A 13376-nucleotide genomic window follows, 5' to 3' on the forward strand; every position below is an offset into this window, starting at 1 on the left:
AGCCCTTAACTACCTAAATTAAATAAAGAAAAATATAAGACTAAAATGTAAAGCGGAAGAAACGAAAAAGTTATGCTAGAGCATTTAAATATAAATTGTATTATATATAGTTGTGCTTGAAAGTGTATAAACACACTGAGAGAATATAGTGTCTTTTTGTCTTATAAATTGTAAACATTTCTCCAATAAAAATTGTTATTTTAGTCAAATATTTTAAAATAAAGGTAGATGATTAGTTGTATCTTATATGTAATGGCAAAATAAATAGATATAAGTAGATACACACATAATAAATATAAGTCATATAATATCATTATTTGAGTTTCTCAAATAAATTCAAAGATTCTTTAAAAGGGGATCAATTGAGGCCAAGTTCAATATTTTAAATACCCTTCGTCGGTATTTCAGATTATTATTTGTAATTTAAATAAGATAAGGAAGTATATCATGCCAAACAATTTGACCTCTTTAATTTATTTTATATTATAAAAGTTTAATTTTTTATATTTTATCATAATATATTATATTATAAATGTAATAAATTATATGGTATAATATAATACATTAAAAACTTTAATTTGTTTGGGATAATTTTTAAAATATTCCAAGAAAATAATAATAGAATATGGTGCTATTGTTAATTTCAATTTAAATGTTATCTAATATTTTTCTCTCTGCAAAATGTTAAATGTATGATGAATGTATGTGCTATGCTTTACTTTTGTTGCTCGCGATGACAAGTGAGATTTGCGGCTCGGTCAAATACGAAAAAATTGGCGTTTGACCTTTGACCTTGGCTTTTGCGTGCTCACTTTAAGATGGCCTTTTTTATTGATGTGAATTCGCCTGAAGCATTCGTTAATTTGCTTATTAGTTAATTGCATTTGATGTTCCAAAAACATATATATGTACATGTGCATATCGGTTCATAAAAAATAAAAAGAAATAAAAACAAGGGCTTTCATCTGTTGTCATGTGATCAAAAAGCCGACGACAAGCAAGCTTATTAAACCAGTTATGGAAATTGCAATTGTGAGTGTGTGTTTTTTGTGATCACGTGCGGTTTTGTCTGCCCGTTATAGGCTACGGTACAGATACATATATGTATATATATATAAATGGTAATGACTTGGCACAGCCTCGGTGACACACACCCACACCACACACCAAACACACACTCAGATCAAGAGTGTGCCGGCCGTCTGAAACTTTGTCATTTCAATTTGCTAAACATCAGACGAGAGAAGTGTAGAATTGAGTACAATCACTTTGATAAGACATTTGCAATTGCATCCCGAAAACACCAATTAGTTCCACTTAATTTGAGCTTGAAATCGAACACAATTTGTGTTATCTATACTTAATCAGTTTTAATTAATTCGAAATCATTAAAATTCAGACGGGCATGACAACTGCAGTGAAGTGGAAATTGGTTGATATTAAGAAAGGTGATATTTTGGGGGTTTCCCATCAAACATAAAGTTAATAAATTAGCGATATTTATTTTACAGTTTAATATTTATTTGGGACACGGACATATTTGTGTTGGTATTAATTTTATTATTGAAATACTTATAAGTAGTTCAAACAGAAATTCTATACAAAAATGTAAGGGTAAATGATTGGTTGTAATGATAGATGTTTCCTTTTGTGTCTTTATTTATTCTACAAAGTAATTGCATTTTCATAAATCGTATAAGATTTAAAATTATACATTTATTCGTTATAATAAGTAATAATAAGTTACTCTAGACATTACTTAAGATACTTTAAAATTAATCAATGTGTGTAAATGTTTTTCAATGATTTTGGTATGCATATTTTGGGAGAGAATTAAATAAATACGATAAATAAATACGATAAAATTAATATTTCTTTTAAATTCTCTCAAATAACTATTTTAAGGGTATTTCTAAATTCGACTTTTTGTGAAATGCACTTAACCACCTTACTTAATTCGATTATTGTGATATTTAATTTTGCACTATATGATGCCATGTTTGCATTGTCACAACGTCAGTTATTTTTTTCCTCTGTTGACAAGTTTGCCCTACCAATTGTCCGCTCATTAATCGCTCTAACCAAACATTAACTACATTATCGAGTTTCGTTCTGTGGGACGAATGGCATTTTAATTTGATTCCTGACGCTTGATTTCCAATTAAAATTTCAACAAACAACAAATAGCAAAAAAAATATAGAAATTGCCAAACGAAGCGTTCACTATATAGTTCAGGCCATTGTTGATTTTTACTCATTTTGTTGACAAATTAATATATTCAGACAACATGCAGCTAATTAGAATTTCTAGTTCAAATAACCCGACAGTTTAGCCAGAATTTCCCACAAAATCGATGGATGGAGCATGGGCAAAAAATGTGAATATAAACTGGTGGGAAAATGCCATTATATATTTAATTCAATTTACATTTTCCAGGGGAAATATAATATTTCAGTAGCCTCTGTGAAAAGAGAGCTCACGAAAATCTCTAGGTAAATATTAAAAATAATAATACTCTTTCTATTTACCTTTGACAATTCTGGAACTTTAATCAAGCCGGCAGATAAGAAGCTTTTGGCAATTACCACTCTAAGCAAACAAGAGACAACTTTTAATTGCCCTAAGATGTGTAAACAAGAAATAATTAAATAAAACTAGAGCGAAACCTTGCGCGTCATTATCACTTATCTCCCATATCTGGGGTAGAGATATATCCACGAGAGGATTATCTATGGCAAACGATAAATGCCAAATAATTTACACGCGACCCACTGAACCTGATTTCGTGCACCTGACAGCCAGCAATTACCTGGACATTTAAATGTGTTTTCCCTCAGTGGTAATCGAAGTGTCAAATCTATTGTTGATTTTGCAGGGGAGAAATTGCAGTTTACTGCGAATGTCTGAACGTCTGATAAACGGCGAGATATATATTCAGATTTATGAGGTCATAATTCGAAATAGTCGTAAAGAATCAGTAAGGGTTTCCCAATCGCAACTCAAGGCAGACTTTATGCCCGTAAATTTCCTCGAGAGCCAAAGCGATCAATCAATCAATCGATCGATCGATCGATCGATGGTGGCGTCAGCGATATAGACCACAATCTTAAGGAGTGTCGGTCATAAAAAATGCAAAAGGAGAGGTAGAGGAAGAGATACAATCTTATCGTTTTAACTCACCTGCTTTTCCAGTAAATTTACAACGACCCACAGAGATTTGTCCAATGTGTCTGCCCTTCGTTCGTTCCAATTCACACCACAAATAATTATCACTTAATTACCGATTTATGTATCTATCTTGGGCATAATTTCATTTGCATATTTCTATTATTTTCGGCAAACAGACAGACACGATTTATGGGATATAAGATACAAGATACAAGATACACTCTCGCACAAAGACCACTTTCAGATGGGAAGACGACACTTGGCACTTTTACGACTCGTATTTGGATGCTAAATTAACACTTCCGCGGCTTTCGGTTGATTCATCTGTGAGCTGTGAGAGATTCAGAGATTTCCTTGGCCCCTGGACCTAAAGTGGCTTCAATTGAGCGAGAGAAGAATCACTAAGGAATTCCGTCTCGATCCGATCCGCTGCACTGCACCACCACACACAACACCACCGCCGATCGAGTTACAAACCGCAACCAGAACCGCTGGCGAACCGCTCGATGGCAACGTAGAAACGCGACTGGCTGGCCGCGATTACCGATTATATAGACTGGACCCAACCGGCTGATCGGGCGACTGATAAGCGCCGCGAAAGCCCCACGACAAAACACAAATCAGCTGTTCGTTCAGCTGGAGCGTATCCAGTATCGCATGCGAGAGAGAATATCTACTCTGCAAAGCATTATCATTAAAGATTATCTTTAAGTTGCTTTAAATATTAAGATTAATGTGAGCTCTAATAGAGATAGGTATATTTCTGAAATATAAATCAAAGCAATAAGTTTAGATGGATGCATGGTACATGTTCCAAGAAGATAAAGATATGGTGTAAATCCATTTCACAACGACAGGATACATATTGATATATGAACTCACTATAACTTCTTCATAATGCCTTAGAGTGGCATTATATACATCAATCGTATCTCACTATATATCCTTACAAAAAACACACACTTTTTTTTGGTACATAATGTAAGAATTATTTTGTAGATGGAACATTTACTTATTACATTTTGAAATAATTTGAATCTGGTTTGATGTGTGGTGTAAAATCTAATGATAGGCTATAGCCTGCTTTCTTTAATCGGTATCATCCGAAGAGGACTCCCCGATCACATGCTTCACATAGACCTTGTTCATCTGCTCCAGAAACACAAAGGAGAGCACGGTGTGCGGTGCCACGCGGCAGAGATGCGGAGTGAATCCCTTCCACATGGCCAGGAATCCCTCGTTCTTCACCACTTTGAGTAGCACATCGATGGTGCCGCTGTACTCTGCCTTGCCCTCGATCATTCGCATCTGCTGGAGACGGGTCTTGGCCAAGTCCAGAGGCAAGGAGGCTGCGGTGGACAGCAAACCGGCCACCATGGCGGCCCCGAATTGCAGTTTCCAGCCGTCGTCCAAGTGACCGCGGAACTGCTGCTTCAGCTGGGAATACGAGGCCAGCTGGACCATGTTAACGATCATGGCACGGCCCACGGTGGGAAGGCATCCTCGCCAGAGAGTGAGCACGCCTTCGTCCTTCACAATCCGCAGGAAGGCATCGCCCACGTTCTTGTAGTTGCGTCTCTCCGACGACGGCAAACGGTTGTCGGCCATCATGCGGACCATGGCCACATCCGCCGGGGTGCCAAACATGGCCCCAAAGCCACCTGCCACAATGCCCATGGCCATGCAACCCACCAGGGATGGTTCGGTGTCAAAGTTTTTGCGATACCAGTCCACTTCCATCTGGTAGAGCCCCAACTTGGTGGTAGTATAGGTGGCCTGCCGCAACAGCCCAGCCCCAAGGCCGTTGTAGAGTGAGACCATGCCTTCGCCCTTGAACACACGTGAGAGAACCTCCCAGGAGGTCTTGTATTCCGGAACGCCCAAAGTGCCGGACAACTGCATACGGGTCTTGACCAGGTCCAACGGTTGGGTCAGCGATGTGGCCAACAGAGCGGATGATCCACCCATCATGTACTTCATGTACGTGGGCACCGTCTCCTTCTTCTCAACGCCATAATAGAGCGCCATTATAAAAAGAAGAATTTTACTAAACGGATAGCTTCTATTCGGTTGGAAAAACTGGACTGAGATGAACCGAATGGATGTGTGTTTTGAACTGAGCAAAGTTCTATGTAACCTGATTCATTGTCGAGGTGATTGGCAAGGCTTTCTTGGATAAGTTTGGAAATATAATTTGAAATACCTCTTTCAAGGCAATGCAAATGATTTAAAATAAAGTTGAAATATATTTAGAAATAACAGAGCCCCCTATATTTAAGGAAATATTTAAAGGTGTAAAGGAAAACTAGTTTATTCCTTCTCCTCTTTCCCTTAATCAAAAAAGCAATATCGTTTTGCAGCAAACCCATTGAGTTCGCTTGCCTTGCAGATTTGGGTCGTTGTGGCATTGATTTTAATTGTGGCAGTTAACAGGCCAACACCTCCGGGCCAATTAACGAATGTCTATAATTTTCCTCACATGCCAGATAATTGTGACGGTTTTGGGCCACCCACAAATTAACGAAACCCCGGCAAGCGGCTTATTATCTGCCCATTTTCCTCGGCTGCTTCGATATTTCAACCCTTTGCGCCTCGGAAACTCGGCACATTTTTCGCCATTAGATGAGTCCACAAAACTGTTTTGGCAGCGCAGGAAATGCAATTAGAGGCAAAACTCAAACCAAAAGAACACTTTACAGGAGGAGGAGGCTTGTAATTAGACTTAGACAAGCTGAAATTGTTGTCAGGTTTTTGGTAGGGCAAAAATTGTAAATGAAACCGAAATTCGGTTTCATGAGCCCGCAAATGGTGTATCGACAACTCATTGCGGGCTAATTAAGAGCTCATGCGCTTTGGAAATGAACCAACAAAAAAGGAAGAGATGGCAAGGGCAAACGGAAAAGCGATTGGCACTGATTTTTCCCCCTAAAGAAAAACCTAAAAAAAAGGAAAACTCTCATGCGAGATCGCAATTATAAACTTTGTATTTGCCCGCCTCAAAGTATGCCGTAGAAAATCAAGCGTGTAAAAGTCTTGGAAATTTCCGCTACTTCTATAAAGGCGCCACTGTAGGGTATAGAATGAGCTACAGTGATCACACGATTTACGTTAATTATATTGTATATATTATTAAAATTGGTAGATAATGTCTTATTAAAAGAAATGGATATTTGTTTCAATATATACGATTTTATGATGAGTTTCTTTTGTGTTCGAATCAATGTTAAGAAGTCTAACTTAAACCATTTACAGCAATAAATATGAAATTTAAAATGGTTTGATTTCGTTCGAAGTGAAATAAGATATGTTTACTAAAATTAAGAAAACTCCAAAAGTTTATAAATATAAATTATTTTAAAGTTTGGTTAATGCATTGGTTAATGTATTTTTCTATTTCTGTAATTAAAACGGACTTAACTAATTTTTTTGGAAAGTAAAAACAACATTTAAATTGTTTGAGAATTTTTAATTGTAATTGTAACTGAATGTTTACTCGAAATAAATAAGTTAAAAAATGTTTAATCAATTCACGGAGAATCCTATTTTAAAAAATGTACATATAATAAAATATTTTCTTTATTAATCCCTTTCGTTTTCCCAATCAATTCCCTAAAACAAATCAAAGAAACCCTTCCTTAATATGTCAATAAACCAACATAAATCCTGTGAAAACTTGGTGCATACTTTGTTGCCAACTTGGCTAACGAGGATGCAAATGTTGTTATCAGGCACAGTTTACAGCATAAATACTCTAATTATTTATGTGCATAAGTAAAAGTGGGGCAACAGTCTGGAGCTACAGTCCCGACAATAACAATAATGGCGGCAGCAACAACAATGCAATCAAACAATCAGAGACAAGCTCGCTGAACTGAAATGCCAATTGTGAAAATTGTAAATAAATATTTTAACAGGCGACGGCAACAACAAGAAGTCGGGAAACTACAATAAATCAGATCATATCGGCGACCGACTGCTGCGGTTTCAGTGGTAACTGCTGCTGCATCTATATACATATATATAAATGTATATATAACGACCGATATAGCTATATAACAGATATAGCCGACGAGCAGCCCTACAAGCGTGGCAGGCAGGGAAAACTAGCTAAAAGAAAATCGCAAAGTCGCAAAAAGCAGTCGCAAAAAGCGGAGAGCAGAGAGCGGCAGCAACAATAATAACAATAAGGCGAACGACGATGACAATGCTGATAAAGCAGAAGGAGGAGCGCTTTCGGTATCCAAAAGAATCGCAGGGAAACCGCAGAAATTTACGCTCAAGCGAACCGCGCTGAACCAAACTGAGCCAAGTTGAGGTGAAGCTGCTGCTTCTGCTAAAAGCAAAATGACAATAACAGCTGCAATTCCCGAGGAGGGGTTTTGGGGGGAGATGGCCCTCTGTGAGAGACCAACTTAACGACAAAAAACTAAGTACTGCAGAGTGAGAAAAAATATTATAGAATATAAGTAAAATATAAATAGTAGAGAATTTGTTAGGGAATCGTATTCTACCTTGAAAGGAAAACACAACATTTATATTTTCTATCTGGTAGATTTATATTGTAAAGTATTTTGGTGTGAATGATATTATTTAATATACTATGTATTTCGATTTGAATATCTCATCTTCAATATTTCAAATGTCTTTTAAAGAAATATGACAATAAAGCTTCTGAAATATGTAATACTTAAAATGTCCCTAAAAATGTAGGTCAATAATGATCTGGCCAGGTTATATTTTATAGAAAATGTTACTTGTACTACAAAATAGTTTTAGTTTTCAGTTTTATTACTTTGTAAATGAAAAAAATAGCTCACATTTATAAATAAAACAAATGAATTAATAGAATAAGAAAATATATACTAAGATATCTTTACTTGCGTATCCCATTCCTTAATTTGTTGAAATAATAGTAAGACTCAAATAATTAAACAAATAATATAAGAAAGATTAAAAGCAAATTGGTGCTGATTGGATATGCTTTGATTTTAATAAATAAGTATATCTTTTATTATCCCAGAACCTAAGGGACTCTAAATCATAGCGTAGATTAAAGAGTATTCTTTAATTCGAACTTATTTATGACCATTAAAATTAATTATGCCAAAATAAAATTTATTTTGTAATGTAAAGTTAATTGTAAATGTATTTTCTGTTTAGTTTTAAACTTAGAACATTAATTCCACAAGTTAAGTAAATTCCCCTTCGTTCATTCACTTAGTACCCTTAAATCCTCCCCATAAAACGACAATAAATTTCCCTCCGTGTACAAAAACAAGGCATTAAGTGGCGAACCGTTAAGAAGTCATTCGAAGTTGGATAGACAAAAAAAAAAAACGAAAACATAAAAACGTGAGACAGCACTAAGCCGCAGTGTGTGTGAGGGGGCCAGCACTAGGTGGTAATTTCTGGAGTAAACAGAGCGAATTCAGAGCGAAAACTTGAGAGCGAAATCCGCCAGGGAGAACATCAGAGCAGTGAGAGCACCTTAAGTAATTACACCAAAGCTAGAGAGTAAAAGTCTTTAAGCAAACGAGAGCGAGCAGCAGCGAAAGTTAAAGCCAAGCGGAGAGTGTGAGATTAAAAGATCTACGAATAAGCACCCGAAAATAAAAAAAAAACAAAAAATCTATACCAGAAGTGTGTCATCATAATAAATATCGATCATACGCCGTGTTGCTCTCTCTCTCTCTCTCTCTCTCTCTCTCACTCTGTATCATTCTGTTCCGAAACAAGTTCAACGCACAATGCAAAAAACAGTTATTGCTGGACAATAAATCAATGGCAGCAGCAACAACAACGGATTCTAAGATCTCGAAAAAAAAATCAACAGAGGAAAACCAAATGACTTAGGCAACGAACTTGGCGGCGATCGAAAGAGAGAGAGAGAGAGAGAGCTCGCGAGAGCTTGCTTAAGCTCGCAAGAGCTGGCTTAAGCCCGCTCTCATCGAATTTCGAACACAGAGCGACGGGCTTTTCGAACTTTAAGCTGCCATCCGGCAAGCATAAACTTTTTGTTCGTCGCCGTGAAAAGTCGTGGAGCTCGAGACGCGCATCTCGCGTTCCGTCTGCGGTATATAGACGAGTCTGCTGGAAAAATAGACACAATCTTTGGGGCAAAGCGTCTTCTTCTTAGCCGAAGAACGAACGTTTTCCCAGGGCCCGAAACTGCGGTGTGTCTCTGTGTGTGTGTTTTGTGCGCGTTTTACTTTGCTGTGCCCTCGTGTGCGTGTTACCATTTGCATTTTGGCTTCGGTCTTAAGCTTTTAACTCGCTTTTCGTTCCATTTCGCCGCGTTGCATTTCTCGATCGCTTTTTTCGTTACGTTTCCCTCGTTATTTTCGGTGGGGGCTTTGCTGCAATTACCGCAAGAAAACGTGTTTGTGTCTAAACTAAAGCAGCTGCAGCTGCATTTCACTCAAAAGTGTTGGAATATAAATTAAGCCAGAGAGAGAGAGAGAAAATAAATAAATATAAGAAGTAAAGAGTGCTCGATAAAAAAGAAAACGTCACTCGGTGTGCGTTCTTCTTCTATTTGTTCGCCAGTTAACATTGTGCTCATAATTTATTTTATACCCAGCGATATGCAAATAGAAAGCAAAAAATTTGTACAACAAGTGGAATATTTCAACGCTTGAAGGTAAGTCAGCAGATGCAGCAGTCTAAACAAGGGAAGGGGAGGGGGAAGACCCTAAGAATTAACCCATTCGGGGAGAGCTCTCTGCTAATGAGGCGAATTGTGAAAACGTCAGAACTCGGTCTTGGACTTGGCCTGAACTTGATTTGGTTAATATATTCATTAGTATACATTTCTCCCGCTGGCGATTTGCATATCGATCGCAGCAGGTTCATAACTTCTGTGGAAGAAAGCCACGGTTAGATCATCGCAACTCACGATTTCCCGACTCGAATCGATGTTCCTTGTTTTAGTTTTAGTTTTCGTCTTTTATTCCTCTCAAATAGCACTTGCTGCACGATTGAACTTTAAACCGCATTCTTTTGGCCTGTCTTGGCTCTCGGACGCATCTATCAGAGATCGGCAGTGGTGAGTGGCGGTGGCCAATTTTCATTGGATCGCTTCGCCGCTTCGTGGGAACTCTTGGCTCTTGGGTCTCGAACCCCGGGCCTGGCATTTCGCGGCACACATTTTAGCCCTGGCTAGCCGCAAAAAAATACAAACCAAAAAAATAAAAAAAACGGAGCCAAAAACAGGCTTACAGAACAGGAATTTCCACTCCTACAACAAAGCGCCGACAATTGACATTTTTGTGTAATTGCAAGAGTTTTTTGTTTCTTCTCGTTTCGCTTACAGTTTCGAATTTTAAAGAGGTCTTATTTGTGTATTTAAGTTTAGTGTTTAAGAGGGAGTAATTAGGGTCTAAAAGGGGGAATTTTTAGTCTTGGTTTTTGCATTACAAAATCTTGATTTAAAGTAGTTTTTGGTTTAATGTATTTCTTTAATTTTCATTAATAGTTTAAAATAATTCCTCGTTATAAATCGATGCAATTTCTTATAACAACAATAATAATATAAATAGTTTTAATTTGTTATATAGAACCCAATATATTAATTAATATAAATTAATTGGTTTTAAATATTTCCTTGGGTTCTTTATAATGTTCTGTGCCATTTTATATGCAAATTGGAATAATTTGATATCAAGAAAAAACAAGGCCCAACCCAAAGCTTATGAATACTAAAGTAGTGTTTTCTTTCACTTATTATATTACTTGCTCATTTAAATTGAACCAACTGTAAAAAGAACTTCAATTTTCATTAATTTAATAATCAAATTGATAAGTAGCATATTTCTCCGAACAAATCCTATTAAAAAACCTTAACTAAATGAATTGATAGACCATTTTCATTGCCAAACTCATCTGAAATAAATAACTAAATAAATTTCCCTTACCAAACAATAACAAATTGTAAAAATTATTTGCTCTTAAGGTTTATTTGCTTATAGTTTCTTTATGTACAATATACAATCTTGTTCTTTGATTTTTAATCGTCAACAATTAAGGTCAAGCTACCCACTAAACTTAGGAGTAAGTTAAAACATACAAATCTTGTGGTAACTTAGAGTCAGACAAAGATCTCGGGACCGAAGATGGACACCTTCGGGCGACCACCTTCAGCGGGTTTGGGTTTGGGTGGAGTGCCAGGAGCCTTGGGAGTCACAGTTTTGGCGGTGGTCTTGGTGTTACTGGAACTATTTTGGGAAGTGTTGGTGTTGGCAGCGGAGGAGCGACGGCGACGCATTCCCTTGAGCTGATCACGGAGCTGCTCCTTGTAGACCAGGCCCCGTTTGCAGGCCTGCAGCTCCTCCACGCTGCAGTGCTTCAGGTGACGGATGGTGCGGGACACCAGGCCGTCGATGATGTTGATCTTGGTGCGGGACAGACGCGTGGGCTCCGCATGGCGACGGGTCAGCTCGCTCTGGTACTGGAAGAGCAAGTAGCCCACGCTCGGACGAGCTCCGCGTCGGTGGTTGCGCTGATGGCCTTCCATGTGTCCGGTGTTGTGGATGTTTAGGGATTTGTTCGATTTTCGGAAAATCTGCAACTCCGCGAGCTGTGCTTGCTGTGACTGCTTGGCAGCTTGAGCTGTGAATGATGTCCTGTTGTACTTTACCAGGATTATTTATATCTGGGGCGCTAAGCTACCTGTTGACCCGCCCGACTGACCTGCTGACTTGTGCGGGTCGCGTAATTACCTGAAGTGCTTCGGTAAATCCAGATCCGTTATCCGTTCCCGTTCCTTTCTCTACGAATCACAGATCCCTTGCAAAGTTGCCAAATGTTTGACATCTCCATTCCAGGCTACTTTACTTACCTTCTTTTTTGGTATTCGCAACGAGGTTCCTTTGAGCGGAAAGTGTTTATGACCTGACCTTTCGCTCGATGTTGGCCGCTGGTTAAATATGGCCATAAGGCGGAGATTAGACGGTGACTAAGTGTCTGCGGATTTACTCGGCACGAGTATTCAATGGTTTTGCTAAGCTAAAGATTAACTAGTCGCTTGCCAGTAGAAATATTTGTCAATGAAATTACATGTTCGAGAATGGTCTCGAAAGAAGTACTTTTTTTAAATTAAGGCAAACTGTTCCAAGGATATTGTAGAGTTCAAGTACAAGATTCTCATAACAATAATTCATTACAGAATTATCGCCTCAAAACTTTTAAAAAATTTATAATTTTATGGCTTTACACACTCGGCCTCAAGATATTAAGAATTATGCCCAACTTGGAGCCATTTCTCAAGCACACTTCTACCCATTAACCCGAACCCGAATTGCAACTAAATAAATTCAGTCTCAACTCTCGGCAAAATGAAAAACATTTTTACTTAATGAGTTTCCATGAAGTGATAAATATAATCCCAAAGTGGCACTCGTCCATCCTACTTTTCTTTGCTCCAGCCCACGGCCCAAGGACTGCGTGTTAAATATTTATTTATGAACGAATGTCTGGGCGAAGTTCAGGCCTGTGACCTTGGCTTGACCCCCACACCCACAGAAACCCATTTAATGTGGGTTGGTTAGATGATTTTAAAAATGCTTTTCATGTAATTGTAATTTCACTTAACGTAATTGACACTCGGTTTTCCCCCGCCGCATCTAAAAACGCACCGCCGCCGAATCAAGTTAATTTCAACTTAATTATGGCCCATATATATTTAAGTGCCGAAAGGAAAGTGAAAATTCCCTTTGCATTGTCTGCGACTTATCAACGAATTCTTTTAAGGGAAAATTTATTGAGCTGCATTAAGCCACGAGAATAATAATAATAATGGTAATGGCATTAACAATAACAATGACCAGTGAAAGTTGCGTTCGAGGTTGCTTTTATTTATCTTATGGTAATTCTTGGGCCAAATAAATTATGATTCAATGCCCATTTGGGTGCTAAATGCAAGAGCCTCAAGGCAGAAGAAGATGAAGTCCAAGATGATGATACCAATGTTGATGATAATGATGATGATGATGCGATGATACAGCAATCATTATGATTGTCTCGTCTGGTTACTGGCTACTTTACGCTGGAATATATGCCTTCACACGCACAGATTTAGACCCAACTCAGGTTGCATTTGTACACGGAAAGAAAAAAGAACAAAGAGACTATGATATTTTATAGATAAGTCCAAGAAAAGGCGTGCTTTCTTAAAGTCGACAAATGAAACTATACATTACATAATCATATT

The 13376-nt window shown here is 37.8% G+C and overlaps 3 protein-coding genes, 1 long non-coding RNA gene and 1 pseudogene across 12 annotated transcripts in view; 2 read left to right on the top strand and 3 right to left on the bottom strand.

Annotated features, from left to right (window-relative positions):
- axo (axotactin) overlaps positions 1-3753 on the bottom strand; it is a 78405-nt gene extending 74652 nt beyond the window's left edge. The window contains exon 1 of one of the 2 annotated variants that reach the window (XM_020960773.2): positions 3182-3728. The gene's annotated coding sequence lies outside the window, so the exon portion shown is untranslated. Of the gene's footprint in view, positions 1-3181 lie in introns of both variants that reach the window. The other variant, XM_086833585.1, reaches the window with a different exon arrangement.
- A 404-nt stretch (positions 3754-4157) lies between these two features.
- LOC110190182 (mitochondrial 2-oxoglutarate/malate carrier protein pseudogene) lies at positions 4158-5364 on the bottom strand (annotated as a pseudogene). Its single transcript, XR_015272047.1, has one exon. The product of XR_015272047.1 is annotated as a mitochondrial 2-oxoglutarate/malate carrier protein pseudogene (transcript).
- Positions 5365-6805: 1441 nt separating this feature from the next.
- Positions 6806-7862, top strand: LOC147643540 (uncharacterized). Its single transcript, XR_015271856.1, has 2 exons — positions 6806-7159; positions 7218-7862. It is a non-coding gene; the product is annotated as an uncharacterized LOC147643540 (long non-coding RNA).
- Positions 7863-8699: 837 nt separating this feature from the next.
- Positions 8700-13376, top strand: part of RhoGEF64C (Rho guanine nucleotide exchange factor at 64C) — a 119866-nt gene continuing 115189 nt past the window's right edge. For 2 of the 3 annotated variants that reach the window (XM_086833587.1, XM_086833588.1), the window contains exon 1: positions 8706-9809. The gene's annotated coding sequence lies outside the window, so the exon portion shown is untranslated. Of the gene's footprint in view, positions 9810-13376 lie in introns of all 3 variants that reach the window. The other variant, XM_020960060.2, reaches the window with a different exon arrangement.
- Positions 11108-11999, bottom strand: LOC110189852 (uncharacterized). Of its 5 annotated transcripts, none has more exons than XM_020960066.2 (2): positions 11887-11996; positions 11108-11776 (listed from the first exon to the last, which is right to left on the bottom strand). In XM_020960066.2, exon 2 carries the CDS (start codon positions 11679-11681, stop codon positions 11256-11258), a length of 426 nt encoding a protein of 141 aa, XP_020815725.2. In that variant the 5' UTR covers positions 11682-11776; positions 11887-11996; the 3' UTR covers positions 11108-11255. The 5 variants fall into 5 exon arrangements, with proteins under 5 accessions (XP_020815725.2, XP_020815726.2, XP_020815724.2 ...); XM_020960067.2 differs by having other exon boundaries at positions 11224-11776; positions 11858-11999; XM_020960065.2 differs by having other exon boundaries at positions 11224-11776; positions 11837-11999.

This window comes from Drosophila serrata, unplaced genomic scaffold (assembly GCF_035046125.1).
Source record: "Drosophila serrata isolate PLE 108 unplaced genomic scaffold, ASM3504612v1 contig_272, whole genome shotgun sequence".
Taxonomy (NCBI): Eukaryota; Metazoa; Arthropoda; class Insecta; order Diptera; family Drosophilidae; genus Drosophila; species Drosophila serrata.